Source organism: Rhynchophorus ferrugineus, unplaced genomic scaffold (genome assembly GCF_030347505.1).
Source record: "Rhynchophorus ferrugineus isolate W39M unplaced genomic scaffold, kcgeb_rfMv2 rfM9, whole genome shotgun sequence".
Taxonomy (NCBI): domain Eukaryota; kingdom Metazoa; phylum Arthropoda; class Insecta; order Coleoptera; family Curculionidae; genus Rhynchophorus; species Rhynchophorus ferrugineus.
The window spans coordinates 23,710,522-23,732,606 of record NW_027472588.1 but is presented as its reverse complement, the minus strand read 5'-3'; the positions used below and the strand labels follow the sequence as shown (position 1 = coordinate 23,732,606).

The 22,085-nt window shown below is 35.5% G+C and overlaps 2 protein-coding genes across 3 annotated transcripts; both read left to right on the top strand.

Moving 5' to 3' along the window:
- The first annotated feature begins 174 nt into the window (after window positions 1–174).
- Window positions 175–3,957, top strand: Sec63 (translocation protein Sec63). 2 transcript variants are annotated; one of them, XM_076415410.1, is made up of 11 exons: window positions 176–373; window positions 576–907; window positions 962–1,132; window positions 1,189–1,395; window positions 1,453–1,681; window positions 1,738–2,031; window positions 2,082–2,306; window positions 2,359–2,621; window positions 2,677–2,883; window positions 2,969–3,213; window positions 3,774–3,957. In XM_076415410.1, exons 1-10 carry the CDS (start codon window positions 253–255, stop codon window positions 3,194–3,196), a joined length of 2,277 nt encoding a protein of 758 aa, XP_076271525.1. In that variant the 5' UTR covers window positions 176–252; the 3' UTR covers window positions 3,197–3,213; window positions 3,774–3,957. The 2 variants fall into 2 exon arrangements, with proteins under 2 accessions (XP_076271524.1, XP_076271525.1); XM_076415409.1 differs by having other exon boundaries at window positions 175–373; window positions 2,969–3,957.
- A 15,630-nt stretch (window positions 3,958–19,587) lies between these two features.
- LOC143203250 (uncharacterized) lies at window positions 19,588–22,085 on the top strand. Its single transcript, XM_076415408.1, has 2 exons — window positions 19,588–19,809; window positions 19,866–22,085. Exon 2 carries the CDS (start codon window positions 21,330–21,332, stop codon window positions 21,678–21,680), a length of 351 nt encoding a protein of 116 aa, XP_076271523.1. The 5' UTR covers window positions 19,588–19,809; window positions 19,866–21,329; the 3' UTR covers window positions 21,681–22,085.

Below are 22,085 nucleotides of genomic sequence, written 5' to 3'. Positions count from 1 at the left end.
TTTATTTTTGAATTAAATAGATATTAATTATAGTATCACTATAATTATATTACAAGCTATATAAAATAAGTTTTAATTTTGATAATTATTTTAAATGTTGAAAAAATAATTGCAACATAAAAATTAGATGGCTCCACTGCTAATTCACCTGTCAAAATCTTGAAAATGTTGACGTTTTAAAGTTCATTTACATGGTTCGTATATGAACAGTTTGGATGACACGTCAGTGGCCCTTTTTTCCAATTTTTAAAAATGGGCCAAAAGTTTCAGTATGATGAAAGTGGTGGCACTTTTTTTTACTTTTTATTGTCTTTCTTAGCATTAATTTTAATCCCGGTAACGATTTTGTATTGGCCGAGAAAGAAAAAAATAGGTACATATGCATAAACAATTTAATAATTTTATTTGCATGAGGTTTCAATTAGAAATTTTTAATTCGTAGATGTGTATCAGTAGTTTTATTTATTATATATATAAAATGTTATTCATTATATTATAAAACATGTTTCAAAATAATTATAGTTATAGAAGAATTAGGTTAAATTTACTAAACAGAATTCTTGTTTTGTTTTAAGATCCGGATGAAGAAAAAAAGCAGTGCCACTGTCCACCTTGTATAATAAAACGAGAACATTTAAAGAATGGGGAATCATGGCAAAGTACAAAACAGTTATGTCTTAAAGTAGGAATCATTTTTAGTTGGGCAATTTTAATATTTCTTGCTTATAAAGTATCACAGTTTGATTATGAAATGGCTAATTTTGACCCATATGAAATATTGGGTATATCACCTGGAGCCAGTCAAACTGAAATTAGAAAAAGTTACAGGCGATTGTCTTTAATACTTCATCCAGATAAAGATACTGGTAATGAAAAGGCATTTATGAAATTAACAAAAGCTTATCAGGTATCATATGGTATAAAATGATTGTTTGAAGATTACAAATAAATAGTATTTTAGGCTTTAACTGATGAAGAGGCCCGAAGAAATTGGGAAAAATATGGAAATCCTGATGGGCCAGGTGCCATGAGTTTTGGAATTGCTCTACCTTCATGGATTGTAGAAAAAGAGAATAGTGTGTGGGTTTTGGGTTTATATGCTCTCGTGTTTATGGTTGCATTACCCATAGTTGTAAGTAATCTCTTTGTATGTATATGTTGCAAAGGAAAATTATGTTATTGTTTTAGGTTGGTAACTGGTGGTCTAGAAGTATTAAATTTACAGCAGATCAAGTTCTTTTAGACACCACTCATATGTATTATTACTATTTTCACAAAACTCCCCATATGGTTCTTAAAAGAGTTGTAATGATCTTAGCAGCCAGTTTTGATTTCGATAGAAAACATAATAAAGAAATAAAAGAGAGACAATCTGATAATCAAGAAGTTCCTCAGGTAATGGAAATAGCTTTTGTATATGAGTGAGTTTCATATAGTAAATATATATTTTAGCTGATTAAGAAATTACCAAATCTTAATGAAAAGAATAAACAAAGACCTTTTTGTTATGAGTACAGTGTAAAAGCACGAGCAATAATTCATGCTCATCTAAGTCGAATACCTCTAAATCCTAATACATTAGAACAGGATAGACGATACATATTAGCTAAGTGTCCATATTTGATTCAAGAACAAGTTAATTGTGTTAATCAATTGATTTTATTGAGTTATGCTCGAAGAAGTAAGTGTATAAGTACCTATTAATAGTTTTTATATATGTTGCTATTATTTTTATAGTTGAACGTATACTTCCGATTGAAACCATAGAAAATTGTATGAAGCTTAGTCCAATGATAGTACAAGCACTGTGGGAATATAAATCACCACTCTTACAATTGCCTCATATCAACGATGATAATTTAAAATATTTTATGTCCAAGAAGAGGCAAATTAAAACTCTTCAACAATATGCTCAGTTGAAAGGGGAGGATCGTAGAGCTATTCTTCGTAGTTTGAGTGATGATGAGTATGAAGATGTTATGAAAGTTTTAGGGAAGATGCCGTTTGTTGATTTTCAAATAACTGTTGAGGGTATATAGTGTTTCCTGTTTTTTTTATGAGGTACTTATGGTGTTTTTTAGTTATGGATGATGAGAATCCAACTGAAGTCACTGCAAGTGCCATTGTCACTGTAACTGTTAACCTAATACGTAAAGATATGTCGACTGTATTCGGGGACGAAAGCGTTAAAGAATATGATAAAATCGACGAAAATGGCATTAATGAAACTAAGGAAAATGAAGCAGGTGATGGAGAAAATGAACCTGCATCTGTAAAGAGACCAGCATGGTTAAAACAAAAAAGGGGTATAGAAAATTGTATTATATGGAAACAATAATGGAAATGGAAACATTATAGGTGGTGGAAAGAAAACTAAAAAATCAGGCAGACCAGCCAATAAATCAGCTTTTTCAAATTCCATTAAGAACAAAGTAGAAGATTCGCCGAGCGTTTCGAGGGAACGTCTTGTTAAGCTGAAAGAAGACAAAAGAACCAAAGTAGAAGAAGAGTCAGCTGAGGAATCAGCTGATGAAAGTGAACCCGATAGCAATGACAAAGAAGACAAATCGTCTGAAGATGAAAGTGTAACCCAAAGATCGAATCCTGAAGACGACGATCAGGTAAATATAAATATATGATTGCTCGAAATTGCAAGTTAATGGTTATGTATGCTAGGAGTGGGAAAAGTTCCGTAAGCTTCACGAAAGAGAAAAATCCTTAGAAGGGAAATCAAAATCATCACATCCTGTGCACTGTCCATATTTCCCTAAAGATAAACAGGAGTATTGGTGGACATATATTTGCGACAGGAAATCAAGAACTCTCTTAACAGCTCCTTATTTTGTTACAAGTTTAGTTGATAAAGAAACAGTTAATCTTAAGGTAATTACTGGGCTGATTGGTGTGTTATTTGTAAAATACCACACCAATTATTTATTTATATATATTTTTACTCATTACTTTACAGTTCACGGCACCAATTTGGAAAGGAGTTTACAATTTTACCGTGTGCCTTAGATCAGACTCATACATAGGCTTTGATCAACAGAAAGACTTTAAATTGGACGTTAAAGAGGCACCGGCTGAAATTACAGAACATCCTCAGTGGGAATTTGATGACTCAGAAGAGAATGTGGTTGAGAAGGACGATCAGGAATCCGAATATACAACGGATGATGACGTGCCTGAAGACTAAGTCATTTAGTTGTATATGTATATATTTTTAATAGTTCATTTTCATTATTTATATTTTTTCTTGACGTATGAGAACTGATTAATTTACCATTAACAATTCTTCTGCGTCAGGGAATTACCACTGACATTATAAGTTGTTTCCGATTGGGGAAGTAATGGAAACTTTTTTATAGCCAAAATATTTTTTATAATATTTTTTTGTTTCTTAACTTCTATATGGTGCTCTGATAATTTGAATCAACATTTAAACTACTAGTATATTGTTTAAAGATGTTTAAAGAAAATGAGTAGATAGTTTTCAACATTCATGTATCACAAATTATCTGAAAATAGGTGATGGTAGTAAAGGACAGCATGAGATATTAATTTTTCATTTATATATTGTCTAATAAAAATCTCTTTTATAAATTAGTTTGTTGCCTTTACTTGTGTGTTTGTGATTACATAATGTATGCATGCAATATACTAGTCAGATATCAGGTAAAATTCCATAGCTTTAAACATATGAATTATATAAATGAAGAATTTATGAAAACATATGTTGGCGGGTGAATACAATTTTCTTTTAACCTTTTTAGATGTTTGGTTCTTAAAGTGAGTTAACAGATATCAATGCGCCAAACGAATTATATTTCTTTCTAGTTCATTACTAGTGATCCAGAACGTGAAATGAGATTCTTGAGAAAGGAAATGGGTTAGTGTGTTAGATGATGATTTATACTATTTATATTTGTATGAAATATATACCATACTGATAGAGTACTTCGTTTTTTAATTTTAAATTAATGAATACTAATTTTATCGCGGGATATATGAAAACAACTTTAAAAATCGCACTTCCCTGAACGGAAGAGAAATCGCGAATAAATACGCATACACAGGGACAGGCATACCTGCGAATAAGTTCCATAGTAAAATTTCCATACCCACATTCCACAGAACATAATTATTTAACAAAAGCAAGATGAGTACGGTATAAATACATCAGTATGTATTTCTCAAATAAAATGAAACTGCTGAAACTAAAATTCAAATTAACACTTTACACTATACAAATTCCAGTGGTTTGGTTCTATTTGATCTTTTGTTTCCTACGCACTGTCCAGCAGCTATATTGCTTCCACCTTGCAGTGTTTTAATAAGCGTATTTTGCGTTTTGACCCGAAGCCTTCGTATCGATAAGCGTTAGTAATTAATGGTAAAACTTTGTTTTGTCAGCGTTTATAGGTCCAAATCGGCTTTGCAATTGAGAGTATGAGTATGAATTTGAGAGCATCTTTCAATTAACTAGCACAGTTGCTTGATTTTGCGTCTGATCTGCTCTGCGTTTTGTCTCCGCTTGAGGAATCGGGCATCCGTCAAGTTATATAATCAGATTGTTATCATTTTACTTCAATACAAAATTTACATAAACAGATTTGAATCTGTATCTGCAGTCTCTAATACATTTGTAGATCTTGTTGACAGTTACTTGTAGTTTTTCTGCCATAATAAGTATTTCGTAAAAAAATGTTCCGAGTACTCTTTCTTTTGTTGTTGGGACATAAGCAGTGTAGTGCGGATACAGGAGTAGTCCCAAGACACTACTTTGAAGAACTTCGACCGAAATAGGAAGGCTGAGTCCCCTTCACACGGAACCAAAATTTCTTTCGAAAAGACCTTCCAGCAGTTGACAATAGTTCCGCGGTAGCAATTTTCTCATCTTGTTGATTAGTCCCAAATGCCGTAGTAAAAGCTTGTAAAACGTCCAGGAATATTGTAGGGCAGTATCTGTGCACTTAATCGATTGTTATGGTGATTTTGGCCTGTAATATCCGATTTCGTCTGCCGGTTTGTCGGGTCTTTTAAGTATAATAACTTGACCCACCTTTAAACATTCAGTTTCAAACCGGAATTAAATGTGTGTCAACATAATGATTGCTTTTCGTAGCAATTCTTTCAATAACTCAGGTGATAATCAATTCCAGGAGCCCTTTAGGAGTACTAACCCCTCCACTAAACCGAAACCGCCTCACAGTTGACCCCTGTGGATCACTACTGCTACTGCATTAAATTTGGGGATATGGCACCCGCTGATTGGGCACGAGGGCCCGGCGATTCTAATGATTCGCAAACCTGAGTTAACACACAAGTGAGTACTATAGTATGGGGGCAAAAGTTATGACTGTAGCGACGGATGAGGTCGTTTCAGCCTGGAAAAGGAGGGGAGCTTGGCGGTGACGCGGTGCTAAGCTCCCAGCATGTCGACCAGCTGAGTTTTCAGAAGAACTTGAGCTGAGTTGTTGTTTGTGGAATGATTGAGATATGAAGTGCTTGATTTCTGGAGTGTCAGTTTCCCTATGAATTTGATTATTTCTGACAAACCATGGAGCGTTTAATATTCTCCTGAGGAGCTTATTTTGGAAAACTTGAAGCCGTTTGACCTGGTTGGGTGTAACAAACTTGAAGTAGACATTAGATCCGTAGAGGAGTACGGACCGAATTAACATCTTGTAAAATAAGCATTTGATGGAGATGGGAAGTCTGCTAGAAGGGCAGATCAGAGAAGATAGCAGGTTTGCTATCCCCGAACTTTTTTGGATTGCTTTCTGGATTTGGGAATGCCAACTGAACCGCCGGTCGAAGTGAAGACCTAGGTACGTGAAGTTAAAGAAACAGGTAAATGTTGCCGCTTAGGCGGCGACATTTGGAAAAAGACGAGCAAGTTGGTGAGCCAAGGCGATCACTTGCAGGAAAGCCTGCGGGTCAGTAAACGCCTGCATTGAGGAGTTAAAGTCCGGTGTATTGGTTGGAGCAGGAGTTTGAGTTGGAGCAGGCTGGGTGGCGCTGGCTAATTTTTGGGCTAGCTTCCTGCCACCTTGGTTACTCCATGCAGAACCTTGTGGAGGCCTGGATTCGGTCGGAATTTTTGGTTTTCTTGGAGCAGGACGGCAGCTGCAACCGGTGAAGTTTGTGGTATGAATTTCACCGCAATTGCTGCACTTTGGAGGTGCTTCCGGGATTTTGGTACAGGATCTAGTGTCGTGATGCCCGGCACATTTGACGCACCGTGGGGGGGCTCGGCAATACGAGCTGGAGTGCCCGAAAAGCTGCCAGTTGAAGCACTGCACTGGCTGGCCGTTTCCCCTCTGGACCTCGACCTTCACTGTGATGACGCCGAGTTTGGTCATATATATGATCTGTCGCTCTTCGCGAGGGACAACTACCTGAACAATTGGTAGTTCTATCTCGGAATTTAATTTTCATCTTTGCACAAATTTGGGATGGAAGCCTTGATCAAAGAGAAGTTCACGTACCTCGTCAATGCAGAGTGATTTTGGGATGTTTCTTATTATTACCCGGAATGCTCTCTCCTCCGGATGACAGAAGGAATGGTAAGGGTAATTCCTTTCCTCGAGCAGGGTAGTGAGTTTACGGCAATCGTCGCTTGTGGCGACGAATAAGAAAATGCCCTCCTTTTGTTTCGGGTTATAATATCTATTGATTGTGCCTTAGTAATTCTAATGAGCTCCATGAACCTCTTCTTGTCACGGAGCACTATAGGCGGAATTTTTTCCTTTGGGGGAGTTTGAGAAACAGTCGCCGAAACGGTTGACACTGTTTTTGCTGTGGAGGTTAATATTTGTTTAGTGGCCTGGCTACTTACCTGCGCAGGCTGGGTTGGTCTTGTGGTAACTTGTTTCGGTAGTGGCTGTGGAGCCCTCCTGGTGGTCGGCTTGTTTTGCACTGGTCTGGTGGTAAATTTTGTAATCGAAGGCTGTACGTTAGCCTTGGCTTTCGATTGGGTAGATTGAGTGGCCGGCTTGGCTACCGGATTGGGCTGTGATTTGGGAGCCTGTTTTCCCTTCTTGTCGGCCTTCGGCAGCTGGCTCTCCTGGGATGGAGTGATGGGCCCTCTTTTCCTTTTTCCCACCAAGGTGAAACCGTCGTCTGGGTCTTCAGTTTGGTCTGACCGTTGTACCGGTTTAGCTGGTGTCTGGGTCTGGGTTTCTGTGGCAGCGGGAGTCTTTCTTTCCTTGGCATCTTTTTGATATTTCATGAAGTCTGCTATCGTAGCTGTGAGAGTTTTGATTTCTTCTTTGAGATCTTAGGAAGCCTTTTCGCTCTTTTCCAGCTTTTCAGTCTGTTTGTTTAGGGTGTCTGTTTGTTCTTTAGCGAATATTTTAACTTCATCTATCTGCTTTCGCAGGTCTTCATTCTGTCTTCTTAATTCTTTTGTAAGCACTTCTCGGCTGTTTTCGAAAGATGGTCCATTTGAATTAGGAAAACTGGGATTATGCTCAGGAGGCGACGTCGGCTCTGACGTACATGACGCCATTGCCTTGTCTGTAAATGCGCCTTTTCGGCGCTTACAGACGCTTTTTTATGACGTAGGCACTGGTGGAAACGTGATAACGGGTCGACCGTCTTAGAGAAAGTTTCGGGTAATTCTCGGAAGCGCAGGTAGGTTCGGCGGACCGGACACGACCGTTCTCTTCGAGAGCTAGCACGGAACGGCCTTTTAGGAGTGAAGTTGTTATAAATTCGCGTAGCAACTTTCGTTAGAGAAATCAGATTTAGAGCTACATCGGGTTGAGAAACAGGAGTATCCATTGTAGATTCTATATCATTCGTTTGGGTGAATAATTTAGCTTTTTTGTTGTCGCGTTAAACCCATTTATTTCGATCATTTTTAATAGGAAGTTTTCTAATGAAATTACATATCTTTCCAAGTAATTCTGTTTATATTATTTAATCTTTTGATTTGTCTGATTACTTATTTTGTTAAACATTGTTTTGCCTACAGCATTTCTGGTTCTGTACCATACTTAACTTTTTGTTTTATCAATTCCCTAATTTCGAAAGGGTAATTTCTATCTTTTAGAAGATCGTCTATACTTTTAAGTCTTACATTTAAACTGATTTCTACCTGTATTATTAGTTTGAATTTATTCCAGTTAGTAAATTTGTTAGTAATATTAAATTTTTGTTTTTTTTAAAGATTTTTCTGTATTCGCGCAAGTTTTCCAACAAGCTTCTAATTTGATTTGCTGAGATGCCTTTTATTATTGTCGGTGGGCCAGTAAGTGCATTTACGCCCTGAATGATACTCGTAACCGATTTTCAAACGATCGACTCTCCCCAGCTCTCCAGCAACCGAGGAATCACCCAACGATAACCTGATCGATGCCCGGTTGGCCAAGGATACAAAACTTACTCTCATTATCTTACTCTCCATTGATATTACTAAAACTTGACGCAATGAAGGAATTCGCTTATTTGTACCAACCTCAAACGACTTCCGCTAACTCACCAGGCTCGTCGAAGACAGGAAATATTCATTTAACCTTCTGAAAGAGCAATCCGAGTCATCATACACAACGTTCCTCAGATTGTAATGGTTGATAAAGTTAGAGAACACTTCATTTCCCAAAATCTCTTCAAAGGTGAAAACTTAAATCGGGCAAAGATCTTCCTATAATCCAGGTCGCTGTTCGTAACGAAGAAAGGGACACTGTTAATCTCATCAAAATAGGTCTGTCGATCGTGACAGTAAAAACCCAGAGATGCACCGTCCAGCCTGTGCAGTGCTACAACTGCCAATTATTTGTCCATTCCAGCCCTCGTTGCAGAGCGCGTCCCCGGTGTGTCAAATTCGCCGGTCACAAATTCACCCAAGTGCAACAATTGTGGGGACTCACACAGCTAATTTCACCGACTGTAGCTGCCAATCTGTACCCAAGAATCCCACTCCAGAAAAGCTTTTGCATAGTCAAATTCTGCGTGGAGCAATCGGAGAGGCAGAAGGTTAGCCCAAAAGCTGGGCTCCTCCAAGCGCGTGGCTCTCACCAATATCTGCCCCTGTCCCAGTGCAACTTCCTACACTGCCAGAGGGCCTCCACACTGCAGTTCTTTCAGTCCCTTCCCAATGTAGCCGTCTAAGCGACAACCCTTTTCCCGTCTAGCTTTCAGCAGTCGTTCACTCATCGTAATGGCTGCTTCCAAATTGATAAAAATCTCGTTCTTTCGTTTTCAGATATCCATATGGTACTTATCCAGGAGCCCTCCTATCGTTTTTCCCTTCTTGACAACACGGTATACGGGAATGACCGTGTCACAAACGGCGACAGTGGACCCGCTATCCTCATCAAGAAAGGAATCAAACACAACCTTCTGCCTTTAGTTGCATCGTCACCAAACATCGAATCCACCTCTATCCAGGTTGAAACTCATGATCGTCCAATCGCGGTCACCTCCTTGTACAGGAAATCTCCAAAAGGCTCCATGCATGACTCGTCAGCTTTCAAAAATCTCTTCAACGGCCCAACGTCAAAAGTAATTGATAGAGACTTCAACACCATGTGGGATTACGAGCGTGCAAATCGTGTAGTCAACGATATCGCAACTCAGAACGCAAACGTAGGGCTCGGTCTTATTTGAAATGAATCATCATTGTACTTTACAGTTAGCAGCACTTTACAGTTATTAGCACAAATAATACCTGGTCTATTTTGACAAATGGTTTATACCGAGTGAATCTAAAATTTTTCAACGATTAGTTGAACTCAAACCCTTAGTCAAAATATCAGCAGGTATATCAGCTATCTGTAAATACCTAAGTTCTACGAACTAGCTATCTGTAAATACCTAAGTTCTACGAACTAATCTAGCTCGACATTGCACTTTATTGTCATCATCAATTTTTCTTCTAAACACCCACCACTGTCTGTTTATCAGGAATATCAACTAGGTCCCATGCCTGGTTTTCTTCAAATGGTTTTCTTCATCTTCCATAGCTTTCCTCTATTTGTCACCATCGGGTTGTTGCAAGGCATTCCTGGCAGTTCCTGCATTGTCTATATATGATCTTTCTGGACACATATAAGTCTAGTAGTCTTCGAACTTCTTGGGTTTTGGAATTCTTTATGATCTTCTTAATACTGGTACACTTTCTGGTACACTTTCTTCTTCAGAAGTAGATAAATCGCTTTGTTCGCCTAAAAAATCATCCTTAATATCATTAAGATTATCTGAAGGTATACCTTGGATTTTTTCATCAACAATGGGGACTCCCAATGGAACTGATTTTTGCTCATTATTTGCTTCTGGGTTTACTTTAGCAATATTCTCTGTAATGTTCACATATTTCAATCCCATTTCTGTCATTTTTCTTTAGGAACTTAACTAAGCTGCCAAAAAATCTTGGGTTTTTACCATCAGGTACTCTCGCTGTCCACAGCTCTTATGGAGTTTTACACAGTCCAGAGGCAAGTGATCTATTTCATAGGTAAACAGCAGTGTGAACAACTTCAGCCCAGAATTTCTTCAATTTTGCCTCAAATAGCCCAAAAGCTGGCCTCCTCCAAGCGGAGGGCTCTCACCAATCCACCAAGCGTTTTCGACTGGGGTTCTATTCATTCTCTCGGGCATGTCATTCTGTTGAGGATTATAGAGATTTGTCTTTTGATGAATTATACCATTCGATGCCAAAATTTTTTCAAACTTCTTGCTGCAAAATGCACCACCATTGTCTGATTTCACCGTTACCGTGGAATATCTACCATGTTTTTGAAATTCTTAAAACATTTTAAAACTTGATCTTTCCATTTTAAGAAGTACACGAAAAGCATTCGGTTAAAATCATCCTCAAAGGTTATGAAGTACTTTTTGAAGTACACCTAGCAAAAGATTTTCCATTGGACCACATAGATCAGTATGAATTACCTACAACATTTCCTTAGCTCTGTGTCCTTTATCGATAAATGGTGCTCTATTTTGCGTACCATCGCAACGTATTTAACAATTTTGTTTTCCCACATCTAATATTCCAGTATAAATGAGTCCTTCAACAACCCCCGTCCTTCATCTTGTCAAGAAATGCGCTGTTAAAATGTTCAAAACGATGATCAAACGAACGATCTCCCCTGTATTGACTGTTTGTGCTGACAATAAATTTATTAACCTTCCATGTGTTGGGCTTGTATACTCCATCTTGCAAATCTGCTGTCCCAACTAATCTATTCTGTTTGTTAAATATTTGACAGCCACTATTTAAAAACTTAACAGAGTTTCCGTTTCGAATCAGACTAACTGACAATAAATTTGTAGCTAGATCTGGAGCACACAACAAAATTTTAACAGCAATATTGTACCTGGTCCAACAATTATCCTTAGATTTGTTTTCCCTGAACAGATCACAGGAACCTTTGTTTTATTGGCCACTGTTATATTTTTCACTTCCATCTGGCTCTGAACGTCGTTCAGCCACTCTCTATTAGCAATTAGATGTACCCTTGCACCAGAATCTATATACCAGTCCAACTTGCTAAACGACCCATTCAGAAAGACTTCATTGAAAGCATTACAAGTATCCCTCGCCTTGTCGTCATTTCTCTCCTTATTAGGACATTTATTCTGGAAGTGTTTAATTTCTTTAAGCAAACAAATTAGACACTTCCAGAGTTATAAAAGCTTATAACACATTACTTGCTTGCTGCTTGTGCCGAATTTTGAGTGTTTGTTTGCATTCCAGTTTTCCCGCCAATGTTGCTTGCTGACAAACTCTGGCTACTGGCATCTACTCCAATATCTAGTAGTTTATTTTTTTATAAAGTCTGTAGTAATCTTCATCTTCATCCCTGAATGCTCTATCGCCATTATCATTGGTTCAAATTTCTCTGGTAATCCAACTAACAACAGTAACCCAATCCATTCATCATTTATATCGAATCCAGTTCCTCTTAATTTCTGTCCTGTCCCAACAAGTTTGTTAACGCACCTTGCCATAGACTCACACTAGTTTTTTAGACGTATAGATATATAAGTTTTCCTAAGAGGCCTATTTTCCTTGCAAAACCTTTGTTGTCAAAAAACGTCTTCAACTTGTTCCAAAACTCCACAGTCGTTCTGGCTTCTCGTATATGGACATATAAGGATTCATCAATAGCTAAATAATTTTCTTTTCTCTTCTATTCTGTTCATGAAAATATGTAGTGTATCTAGCAGCCATTCTTGTGCAATAATTTGAATTTTAAATTACTTCGAAATTGTACTGACATAGAAACATGTGTTTTCAACTTTTAGAGGTTAGCGTAGTTTACAAACGACCTGTGCATATAACCTATCGAGATGAAACGCCTTTGGCGAATTTCCCACAGAGAGTGACTTTATTTACAATATACACATAACAAGATAATTTAATTAAATCTAATTTCTATTACATCATTTACATTATATTCACGTTTGAATAATCAACAAAATATTGTTAAGTTTAAAGTACTACACCATTGAACAATATGGAATAATAAATGAAGTAATACGTGTTTGTATATTAAAACAGAGAATATATGAATAAAACAATTTTAAAATTAATATTTGACTATATACATGACTTTATATAGAACATAATTAGGTAATTTATTTTTTACAATACCACAGCTTCCATTTTGGGTTTCACCTTGGTATTAATGCCCGACATGTAGAAGATCACTTTACTGTACAAATTTATAATCTAAATCTTAATCTAGAGACTATTCTAACTTATTCTAAAGTCTATTCTAATTTATTCTAAAGACTATTACAACTTATTCTAGAGATTATTATATCTCACTATATGTGTCTATTAATCAGTTCGTATGGTAGTTTGCGTCTGAGCCTATGCCCTTCACTGTCATCGCACACATTTAACTGTTTGGCAAGTGTTTTGGGATAGACTAGATTTGCCAGTAGTACTCCAGAATTCAATGGCATTGGTCCAAATGGGCCTGAGTATTGATAAGTCAATACTGTATAAGTACAGCAGAACCTTGTTGTTTTGTAAGGTTGAGAATTTTGTTATGTATATTCATATTGTGAATAGTACACTTTTAATCTGGAGAGACATGAGAATAATCTATCCAGGTATTTATTCAATTTTTATTTTTATTTTGAAAATTGGATTCAGTTATATACAAAGTAAAAGTACAGAAAAATATGACTCGATGTCCTCTAGGTGAGCATACCTTATCAAATGTGTAATCTGAACGCATGCATAAGGCATTCAGAACTCATGAGAAGTGTTAAAATAAATTCTTATTGGCTGATTTAAAATTGATAAAAGAAGGAAAGGGACGTGAGATAGAATACATTAAAACATATGTAGGACATAAATATGGCTTGGATAAAGTATTTCTATTAAAAAGAGTTAGAAATATGATTTCAACCGAACTGGCTCCTAAAATTCAAATAGATGCTATATTGTATGAATTCTGAGATAACTTAAACAGTGGCAATTTTGAAAGACTAGATTTATTGACTCGTAAAGATAACATTCAGCAAGCAAACCGATTGGATTCCAAAGGGACAAAGTGGAAAAGTGACCCTACAAGTGTTAAAGCATGGGTAGGTAAATGAGAGTAGTGGCTATTTCTGAAGAATCTCAACCGGTATTTGATAAACTTCAATAGTTTGACTTTGCGCCGTTGCCATTAACAAGCAATCAAGAGATATAAGTCAACGTACTACAAGAACCATTTTGGATTTGACTCTGATACTAATAGGAGTTCTGTTTTGTAAGGTTAAGAATTTTGCTGTTGCATATTTCATGTTTTGATTATAAATGGTAGGCAGTAAGACATAAATCATGGAATTGTGAATATTGTCGAAAAAGCTATTATAACAATTCTAATATGATCAGAAATATGAGCACATTCCATCCAGGTGGGTATCCATTAAATTTTTATTTTAATTTTGCAAATTGGATTCAATCCTCTACCAAATTCATTATATTTTAGTCAAATTGAAGTGTAATCGATCAGGAATTCATCAGAGTGTATCAAAGGTGAGAATTATTAAAATCTGTTAACGTAAATATTTCTTCTTTAGTTAAAAGAAGGAATCTGTGTTAAGTACAATAATGAAATGTTACTAATTTCTAAAGAGTTAGGAGTTATATAGTTGTCAGATATAGAAGTGTGAGTCAAGAGAGAAAGCACGTTGTACGTTGTTGTTTGTTATTGTATATAGATTAATTCATTAGTTTGTTTATATAAAGTCTTCAACTGTTTAGATAGGTGTATTAAATAAAGCCATTTGTTAAAACCAATCTCAGTATATCAATTAATAACCGTAAAATTTCAACAAAATCAGATAAAAATATGATTGCAGCCAAACTAGTTAGTATTTCAATCGACGCTATATTGGATGAAACCCGAAATAATTAAAAAAAAAAGCAGTGGTAATTTAAAAGACTAGATTTATTGACTCGTAAATATTTATATAACATTCAGCAAGCAAACCTATTTAATTCTACAGGTACAGAACATCGAAGTGATGCTACAAGTGTGAGTAAATGAGGTCAAATATACAGTATGTGTGTTATATAAGGCATTTTAAGTCTTTGGATACCTACCCTACTAAATGTATTAAACAAAGGTTTTATGTTAATCATAATAAGTGAAGGTCAATATAAATTGTTAAAAGAATATAGCCATGAATGTATACTTGTATATTCTACACACAGGCTTAATGCATATCTATTTGAATTGCATTCCCTGCTTTTATTGAAGAGGTTTTATTGAAGATTTTATTTAAGAGGAGTTTCCATATTGAAGGGCTGAGCATATCGAAAAGATTCAATTAAGTAACAATAAAGGCATTTATTAGAAGACATTAGTACCGTGCAAGATATATTATTGAGTAATTTTGAAGTTAAATGGAAGCTTGTGTTTTTATATATTGATAAATACATTATATTTGTTTCCTTACATGTTGTGTTATTTTCTCTTTTTCCTTTTAACTTTCCGAGCTTGCTAACATTATAAACTCCATTTTAAGATTAAAGCATTTCCCAAAAAATTGGAAACGCGCACTTCGCAGTTATCCCCAAGAAAAAAGCCCAATCGAACCTATTCGACTACAGCCCCATCAGCACTCTCTAGACTTGCCAGTAAAGCCATATTACATGCTCTTAACAGTTTCACTGAAGCGCACCACATCATTCCCAATTTTTTTTATTAATCTCTTAGAACGTTAACATTCTGCCCGTGGGCAATAAGTATTATTATATGATTTCAGTTATATAATATAAGCGTCCTAACATGTAAAAGATCACTTCAATAAGTGATGTGTTGTACAACTAATAATCTAAATCTTATTCTAGATACTATTTTAACTTATTTTAAAGTCTATCCTAACTTAGTCTAGAGATTATTAAATCTCACTCTATGTGTCTATTAATCAGTTCGTATGGTGTTTGAGCCTACGCAATTCACTGTCATCGCGCACATTTAACTGTTTAACGAGTGCATTGAGATGTACTAATAATCTTTCAGAGTACTTCGCACTAGCACTTCGAATCGCACTCATTGTGGGTTCTAAAGGGATATCGCGTTGAACCAGTTTGTTGGACACGTAATATGGGACATCGATGACTTGCAGCACTTTATTCTGGAATCTCTGGAGGATATCTGTGTTAGATTTGCTAGTTGTACCCCATAGTTCAATATCATAGGTTCAAATGGGTATTGACATTATACAGAAAAACCTTGTTATCTAATGATAATTTAGATTTACGCCAATACATTGGGTTTAGTTTAAACCCAAGCTGTTTGCGTTTTATCACTATATATTGTTTCCATGTCAAACGTGGATCAAAATGTATTCTCAGATATTTAACGTTGTCTGCTGGCGGAAGTTCATGTTTATTCAATTTTAAGGGACATTTTCTTCTACAAAGCGTGAATGTCACATGGGTAGATTTTGTCTCATTTTCTTTGATACGCCACGTTTTCAACCACAATTTAACTTTGTTAAGATGACATTGAAGGTTTCTTGTGGCTGATATTGGATCGTGTGATAAAACCGCTGTATCGTCAGCATATGTTGGAAACAGTAGTGTTTTTTGAGGTCGGTAGGTCAGGTGTATACAATAGATACAACAATGGGCCAAGAACACTGCCCTGCGGAACATTCGAATATATTGGGTGTAGGTCAGTGTATTCGTCACCCTATTTGACAATAAAATGTCTGTCTTTGAGGTATGACTTCAGCAGTTGAAAGTGCGTATAAAGAAAAAGATTAAGTTTATGTATTTTTTTAATTTGGTTAACTAATGTTGTTCTGTTGTTTCATGTTTATTACAGAAGTCAAATTGATGGTCTGGAATAATATTTCTCTCCTCTGCGATTATTTTGAGTCTCTTAATATATACCTTTTCGAAAACTTTAGAGATGACAGGTAACAGTTTTATAGTACGATAAGAAGAGACGTCTTCTGATTTTTTCCCAGATTTAAGAATCATAATGATTTGAGCCACTTTCCAAGTGCTAGGAAAGTAATTAAATCTTAGCATGGTATTATGAATGTTATTAATTAATTTGATGCACTTTCCTGACAATTATTTTAAGATTCATCCAGTAATTAGGTTAAAACCAGGAGCTTTTTAGAATTAATTTCTAACGGAGAAACGGAGCGTTAAGAAAGTCAACTATGTTATTTTCTTCTGTTTCGGATATTTCAGACAGGCACAAATTACATATGGTTTTTAAGTGTTTAGAGAAAAATTCCGCTTTATCTTTATCTTTCCTTGCCCAGGTACTGTTGTCAATTTTAATGGGTGGATTATGTTGTTGAGGTTTTTTAATCTTTTTTATTACTTTCCAGAGAGAATATTCGGTTGCATCAGATGGCGTTAAGTTTTCTAAATAGTTTTGAATTCCTTAATTTTGTTCGATATTTGAGCTCTTTCAGCTCTTTTGTGGCCTTGTTGAATTTTCTTCTACTCTGATTTGTTAACAGATGTTTCGCAGTTTTCTCTTTTCAGCAATTTCTTGTTTAATTTTAGATGAAATATAATTAAACTTGTGATATGTCACCCTATTAGGTATTGCGTACCTCTTGTATAGTTTTTGTTATATTTTTGCTGCTATTTCTGTATCTCTCTCTATTTTGAGAGGTAAATTTAGCGATAATAAACTGTCTAATTTCTCTCTAAATAATGGCCAGTTAGTTTTGGTGTTATGTAAAGACGGTGGTTTTGTTTTGTTGAGAATATTTGAGTTTACTGTTATAATAACTGGTGAGTGATCACATGACAGATTGAAACATGATTCAGCTTTGCACGTTTTGGTGTTAATATTTTTTGTAACACAGAAGTATATGGTATCGGGAATTTTATTTCTATCTGACGGTCAATATGTTGGCTCACCAGTAGAAATATGCTGTAAATTATGTGCCTTTATTGCTTTGACCAATTCTCTGCCTTTTGGCGTTATTAATCTAGAACCCCACATAACATGTTTTGCATTGTAGTCTGCGTATTAAGTTGGGTCTGGTGGGTGTGCGTATAATATATGATGATATTGTATGGGTGCTTTAGGCGAGTTAAATGGTATAGGCTGTCTTGGTGGCTGTAAATTTATTTTTTCTCTCAGTGCTGGATAAATTTTTTGTTGCAACGCTTTATGGACTAGGCATCCCCTATAATTTGCACGATGGTCACCGTTACAGTTACGCATTTAACTTTATCGTCACGTGTTTTGCGCTTGCAATCATTCGTCGCATACTCTCCTGCGCATTTCACACATCTATACAACTTGCGACAGTATGTTTTTGTATGCCCATATGCTTAGCATCAGGCGCATTGTGGGATGATTCTTTCTGTGTATGGTGGTTCACATTTAATGACATTGTGGTCCAAATACTCAATATCGCAAACATGTTTATTATTTTCTTTTAGCTTCAAATCAATATAAAATATGGGCAGTGGCTCCTTTGTTACATAATATTTAATATTAGTTTAATATTGTGTATATTTAAAACTTCGTAGCTTTGTTCAGCTAAGGCTGCTTAAATTGTATTTGAATCTGTGGAGTGATGTAGTCGTTTTATGACGAATTTAAATTTTTTCGGACTTTGATCAAAAATTATGGTATTACATACGTCTATTGTCCAATTCTCCTATTAGCACTTGTGGACACTTGAAGTATTCAGGGTCAAGCATTTGAATCATCATTGTTTCAGATCTGATTGTTGTTATTGTATAATTATTACATATTGTCTGCAGATGTTTAACAACACCTACCTTATATATTGTTATGGGGGGTAGTCTGGGAATTGCTTTTGATTGGTTTTCTTTGTTGTTTTGTCTCTTCTGTCAGGGCACTGAAACTGTTGTATGTTTGGATGGGTTTTTGAAGACTACTTGTTCCTCCGGGCTTCTCAAGCGTTTTTTGTTTGTAACAGTATTTCATTCTGGTATTGACAGTTGATCGCTATTTCCAATAGCGGGTGATTCAATTGATAAATCGACAGAAAGGTATTGTGAATTAACCATTATGCATTGAAAATAACCGTACAGATTACTTAATAGTTATTAAATGTTTAATTTAAACTTTTGAGTTTACGCGCCTCATATTTTATTCACTCAAATTACCGTTCCGAAAATAAGAAAGAAAATTCCTTGAAGGTAGTCTTGTTTATAAAAAAACAAATTTTAAATTTCACGTTCAAAAAAGTTCGAAAGTCAATAGTTTTCAAGCAAAGGTTGGCTATGCAGTCTCTTCTAGGAAGCAAATCTCCGCAGGAGTCCCGCAAGGTTCTCCATTATCCCGGCCCTGTTCCACTTGTACATGACCAATTTTCCACTTCTCAAGCAATCAAACGCAGCATTTTATGCAGACGACACAGCTTTCTTCACCACCGGATACAATCCTGTCGCCATCCGTAACAGGTTTCAAGACCAACTCAACCAGGTGATTCTGTGGTACAAGGTCTAACGATTGCAGATTAACCCGAGTAAAACTCAGGGTATTCTGTTCCATCGTCGGAAGGAGTTCTGTGCATATCGTCTCCAAATCGAAAAAGTTCCTATCCTCTGACTCCAGAAGGTTTCACCATATCATCAAAAATATTGTATAATAGAAAAGTTATTGGATGTACTGGAAGAGCCTGAAAATAATCAAATATGGATTTAATGTAGAACGCCACAATGCAAATTTATCAAGACATGGTGATTATTGAAGCACACAAAATCCAACAGAGTGAACCCAAGAGAATTATACAGTAATTCAAAGTGCAAAAAATGCAGAAACTTGGCGTCCATTGAACATCAATGATATAGTCTATTCAAAGTTTTTTTAGTAATGGGTCATGGATATTTGTGACGTCAAAATATTGCAATGTTGCCGAATTAACTCTAAGTTTTAGTTCAGTTTGGCTTTGACATACAAAGAAAGTTCTAATTTAAATAAAATAATTGAACAAAAATATTATTTTAACATTATAGTAAATCTAAAAACTACAGTTAATTATACAGCCACAATAATTTATAGATAAGAGTTAAAATCTCTTATCACAATTGCTTTCAAGAATTTTTCATACATCTGATAGCCGGTCGCCGTCTGGTTGTCAGATGTACGCTAAATTATTCAAAATATTAGTTAAAATTACTACAGGTTATAAACCGGCAAACATTATTTTAGCCCTTTGATTATTTTGATAATTTGAGTTGCTGCGTAATATATCATATTACTTTGTTTGAAAATTCTGAAAACAATAGATATTCAGGGTCACAAATTGATTGCGACTTTAATAGGTTATTTGGAAAAGGAACGAGATAATGGAGGCCCCCTTTTGCTGGTAAATTCCGTTAGAGAGGTAATTATTGATGATATTAAATAAGTCACTACAATTTTATTGAAAATGTTTTTTAGTGGGTTCGGAGCTAGAGTTTAAGCTGGAGAGGTTTAATAGAACTTCCAAACATTACCTTGAAAAGAATTAAATTTTTAAAGGCATTAAATAAGACGAAGGAAGATAAAGTATTTGAATTTGTGTATTTTGATGAAACTTGGATATTTCAAAATGGTTCATGGTGGCACTCTTGGCACGACGGTACCAAAAAAAATGTAAAGACAACAAAAATTGAAGGTAGAAGGTAAAAAGGTAAAAGTTACAATAGCATTCGATTAGTGTTGAATATGTGGAAGAAAGCATTGTCAACCATAACACCTTGGGTTTGGATGGACTCAATTAAACATACAGAGGAAGTATTTATAAATAGTGGAATTGTGAACATGTTTCAGACAGATTAGAAATTAACAGTTTAGTGATTGAATTGAACAATGTGTGGAAAAGTGAAAGTGACAGAAGGAAACTTTCACGATATATGATAATGCTGTGCAATGCTAGAAATTCCTGAGACAGAGTGATGAGAGTGGAAACAACTAAATGTATGCACATAATTAATTGAATGTAACTGTAGAGAATGGTATTGTAGAGCGTGAAAGATTTGTGTGCACAGATAAGATTGTAATTGGCAAAATTAAACATGAGCATTAGGTTACAACGTATGAGAGAATGAATACTATGTTAAATATATTACTTGTCTCGACACAAGAGCGAGTATAGAAAAGAGGAAGGAAAGTTAATAGAGGACTGAGTGACTTGTATCGAGTGGCTATAAATTACCAGGGATCAAAATAAAGTTTATCTTTTGTTCCGAGGTTATAAGTAGTGTATTAATTATGTCCCGTCCTGAATCATAAGTGAATCGTAATAGGTTATGGGCCCAGAATTTTCGGTGTAACAGAATTACAGGTAGAATGAAAAGCTATATTGAACCCAATGAAGAAAAGTTTAGTTAGAAAGCATTAGATATAAATATCAATTCAACACAACTGGATCCAAAATGAAAGATAAATCAAATTGACGTTTGATCATATTATAAATGAAACAAGATACTATAAATTAAATTGGGCATTGTATGGCTTGAGAAATTCACCTAAAGGTGGGAACACGAAATGAGATAATGTTCATCTTGTTGTATTTGTTGATGATGCCCTAATAACAGGACCTGAAAATCAAACAGCAAACTTGATGCAACATCTGTATGAAATATTTAAAATTAGAAAGATAACCGAAGTTAAACGATTTCTCGGAATCGAAATGGAGAAGACAACCGATGGACTGAAGATACACCCAAAGGGGCATCATTCAACGATTGTTAAACGAATTCAACATGCAAGACGGTAAAACAATAGCTACGCCAATTGAAGTCAACTTCAATATGGATAATAGTGAAGAAATAATTAAAGATATACCCTTTAGAAAATATATAGAGAGACCATTATAAGGCGAGCATAGAAAATTCCAAAGAAGAATCCGTGAGTAAACCGATGAAGACAGTGTTGCAACAAGAAGAAGAAAACAAGAATGTGAGTGATGATGAAAAAAAAAGCATTCAAGAGCAGATAACAAACAGTGATGACGAACCTGATGAAAATGAACCTATCTTGTACAAATTGAAGGAAACGAATTCTAGAAGAAAGACCTCAAGACCAAGGAAATTAGATGACTATGAACTATATGTCGCCTATTGTCTGCTTATTTCAACAGAAAAGATACCAATAGTTGAAGGTGATATGTTTTCATTAAAACAAGCCAATGATAAGAGAAAGTTAAATAAAGTAATGGATCAAGAACCTGATTATTTAGCTTTATCCGAAGACGAAAAAAAACATATTTAAGATATGATAAAGACGAACAGCACTTAGACAGTTCTGGGTTATATTAAAAAGATAAATAGAGATAGATAACAGAAGCAAGCTCATAAAGCAGAATAATGGTTTGAAAGAGATATATGAATGAGTTGAAAGTAATAGGTGAAGAAGCAGAAAATGGGGATAGTGATGACCAATTAGTTATGATACCTCAGTGATACCAGAAGACCATGGACTATGGTATGGTAACCAACTAGAATGTTTTAATCGATTCATACCATTTGATAAAAGCAACCCAGAGGCATGGAAGAAATTCATTCGAAGAGAAATACATGTGTATGTTTGGCAGCCCAAGAACGAACTATATAATCGACATTAAATTGGACAGAGTTTTGCCGACTATTTCTATGGCTGTTCAAAGTTTTTTTTTGT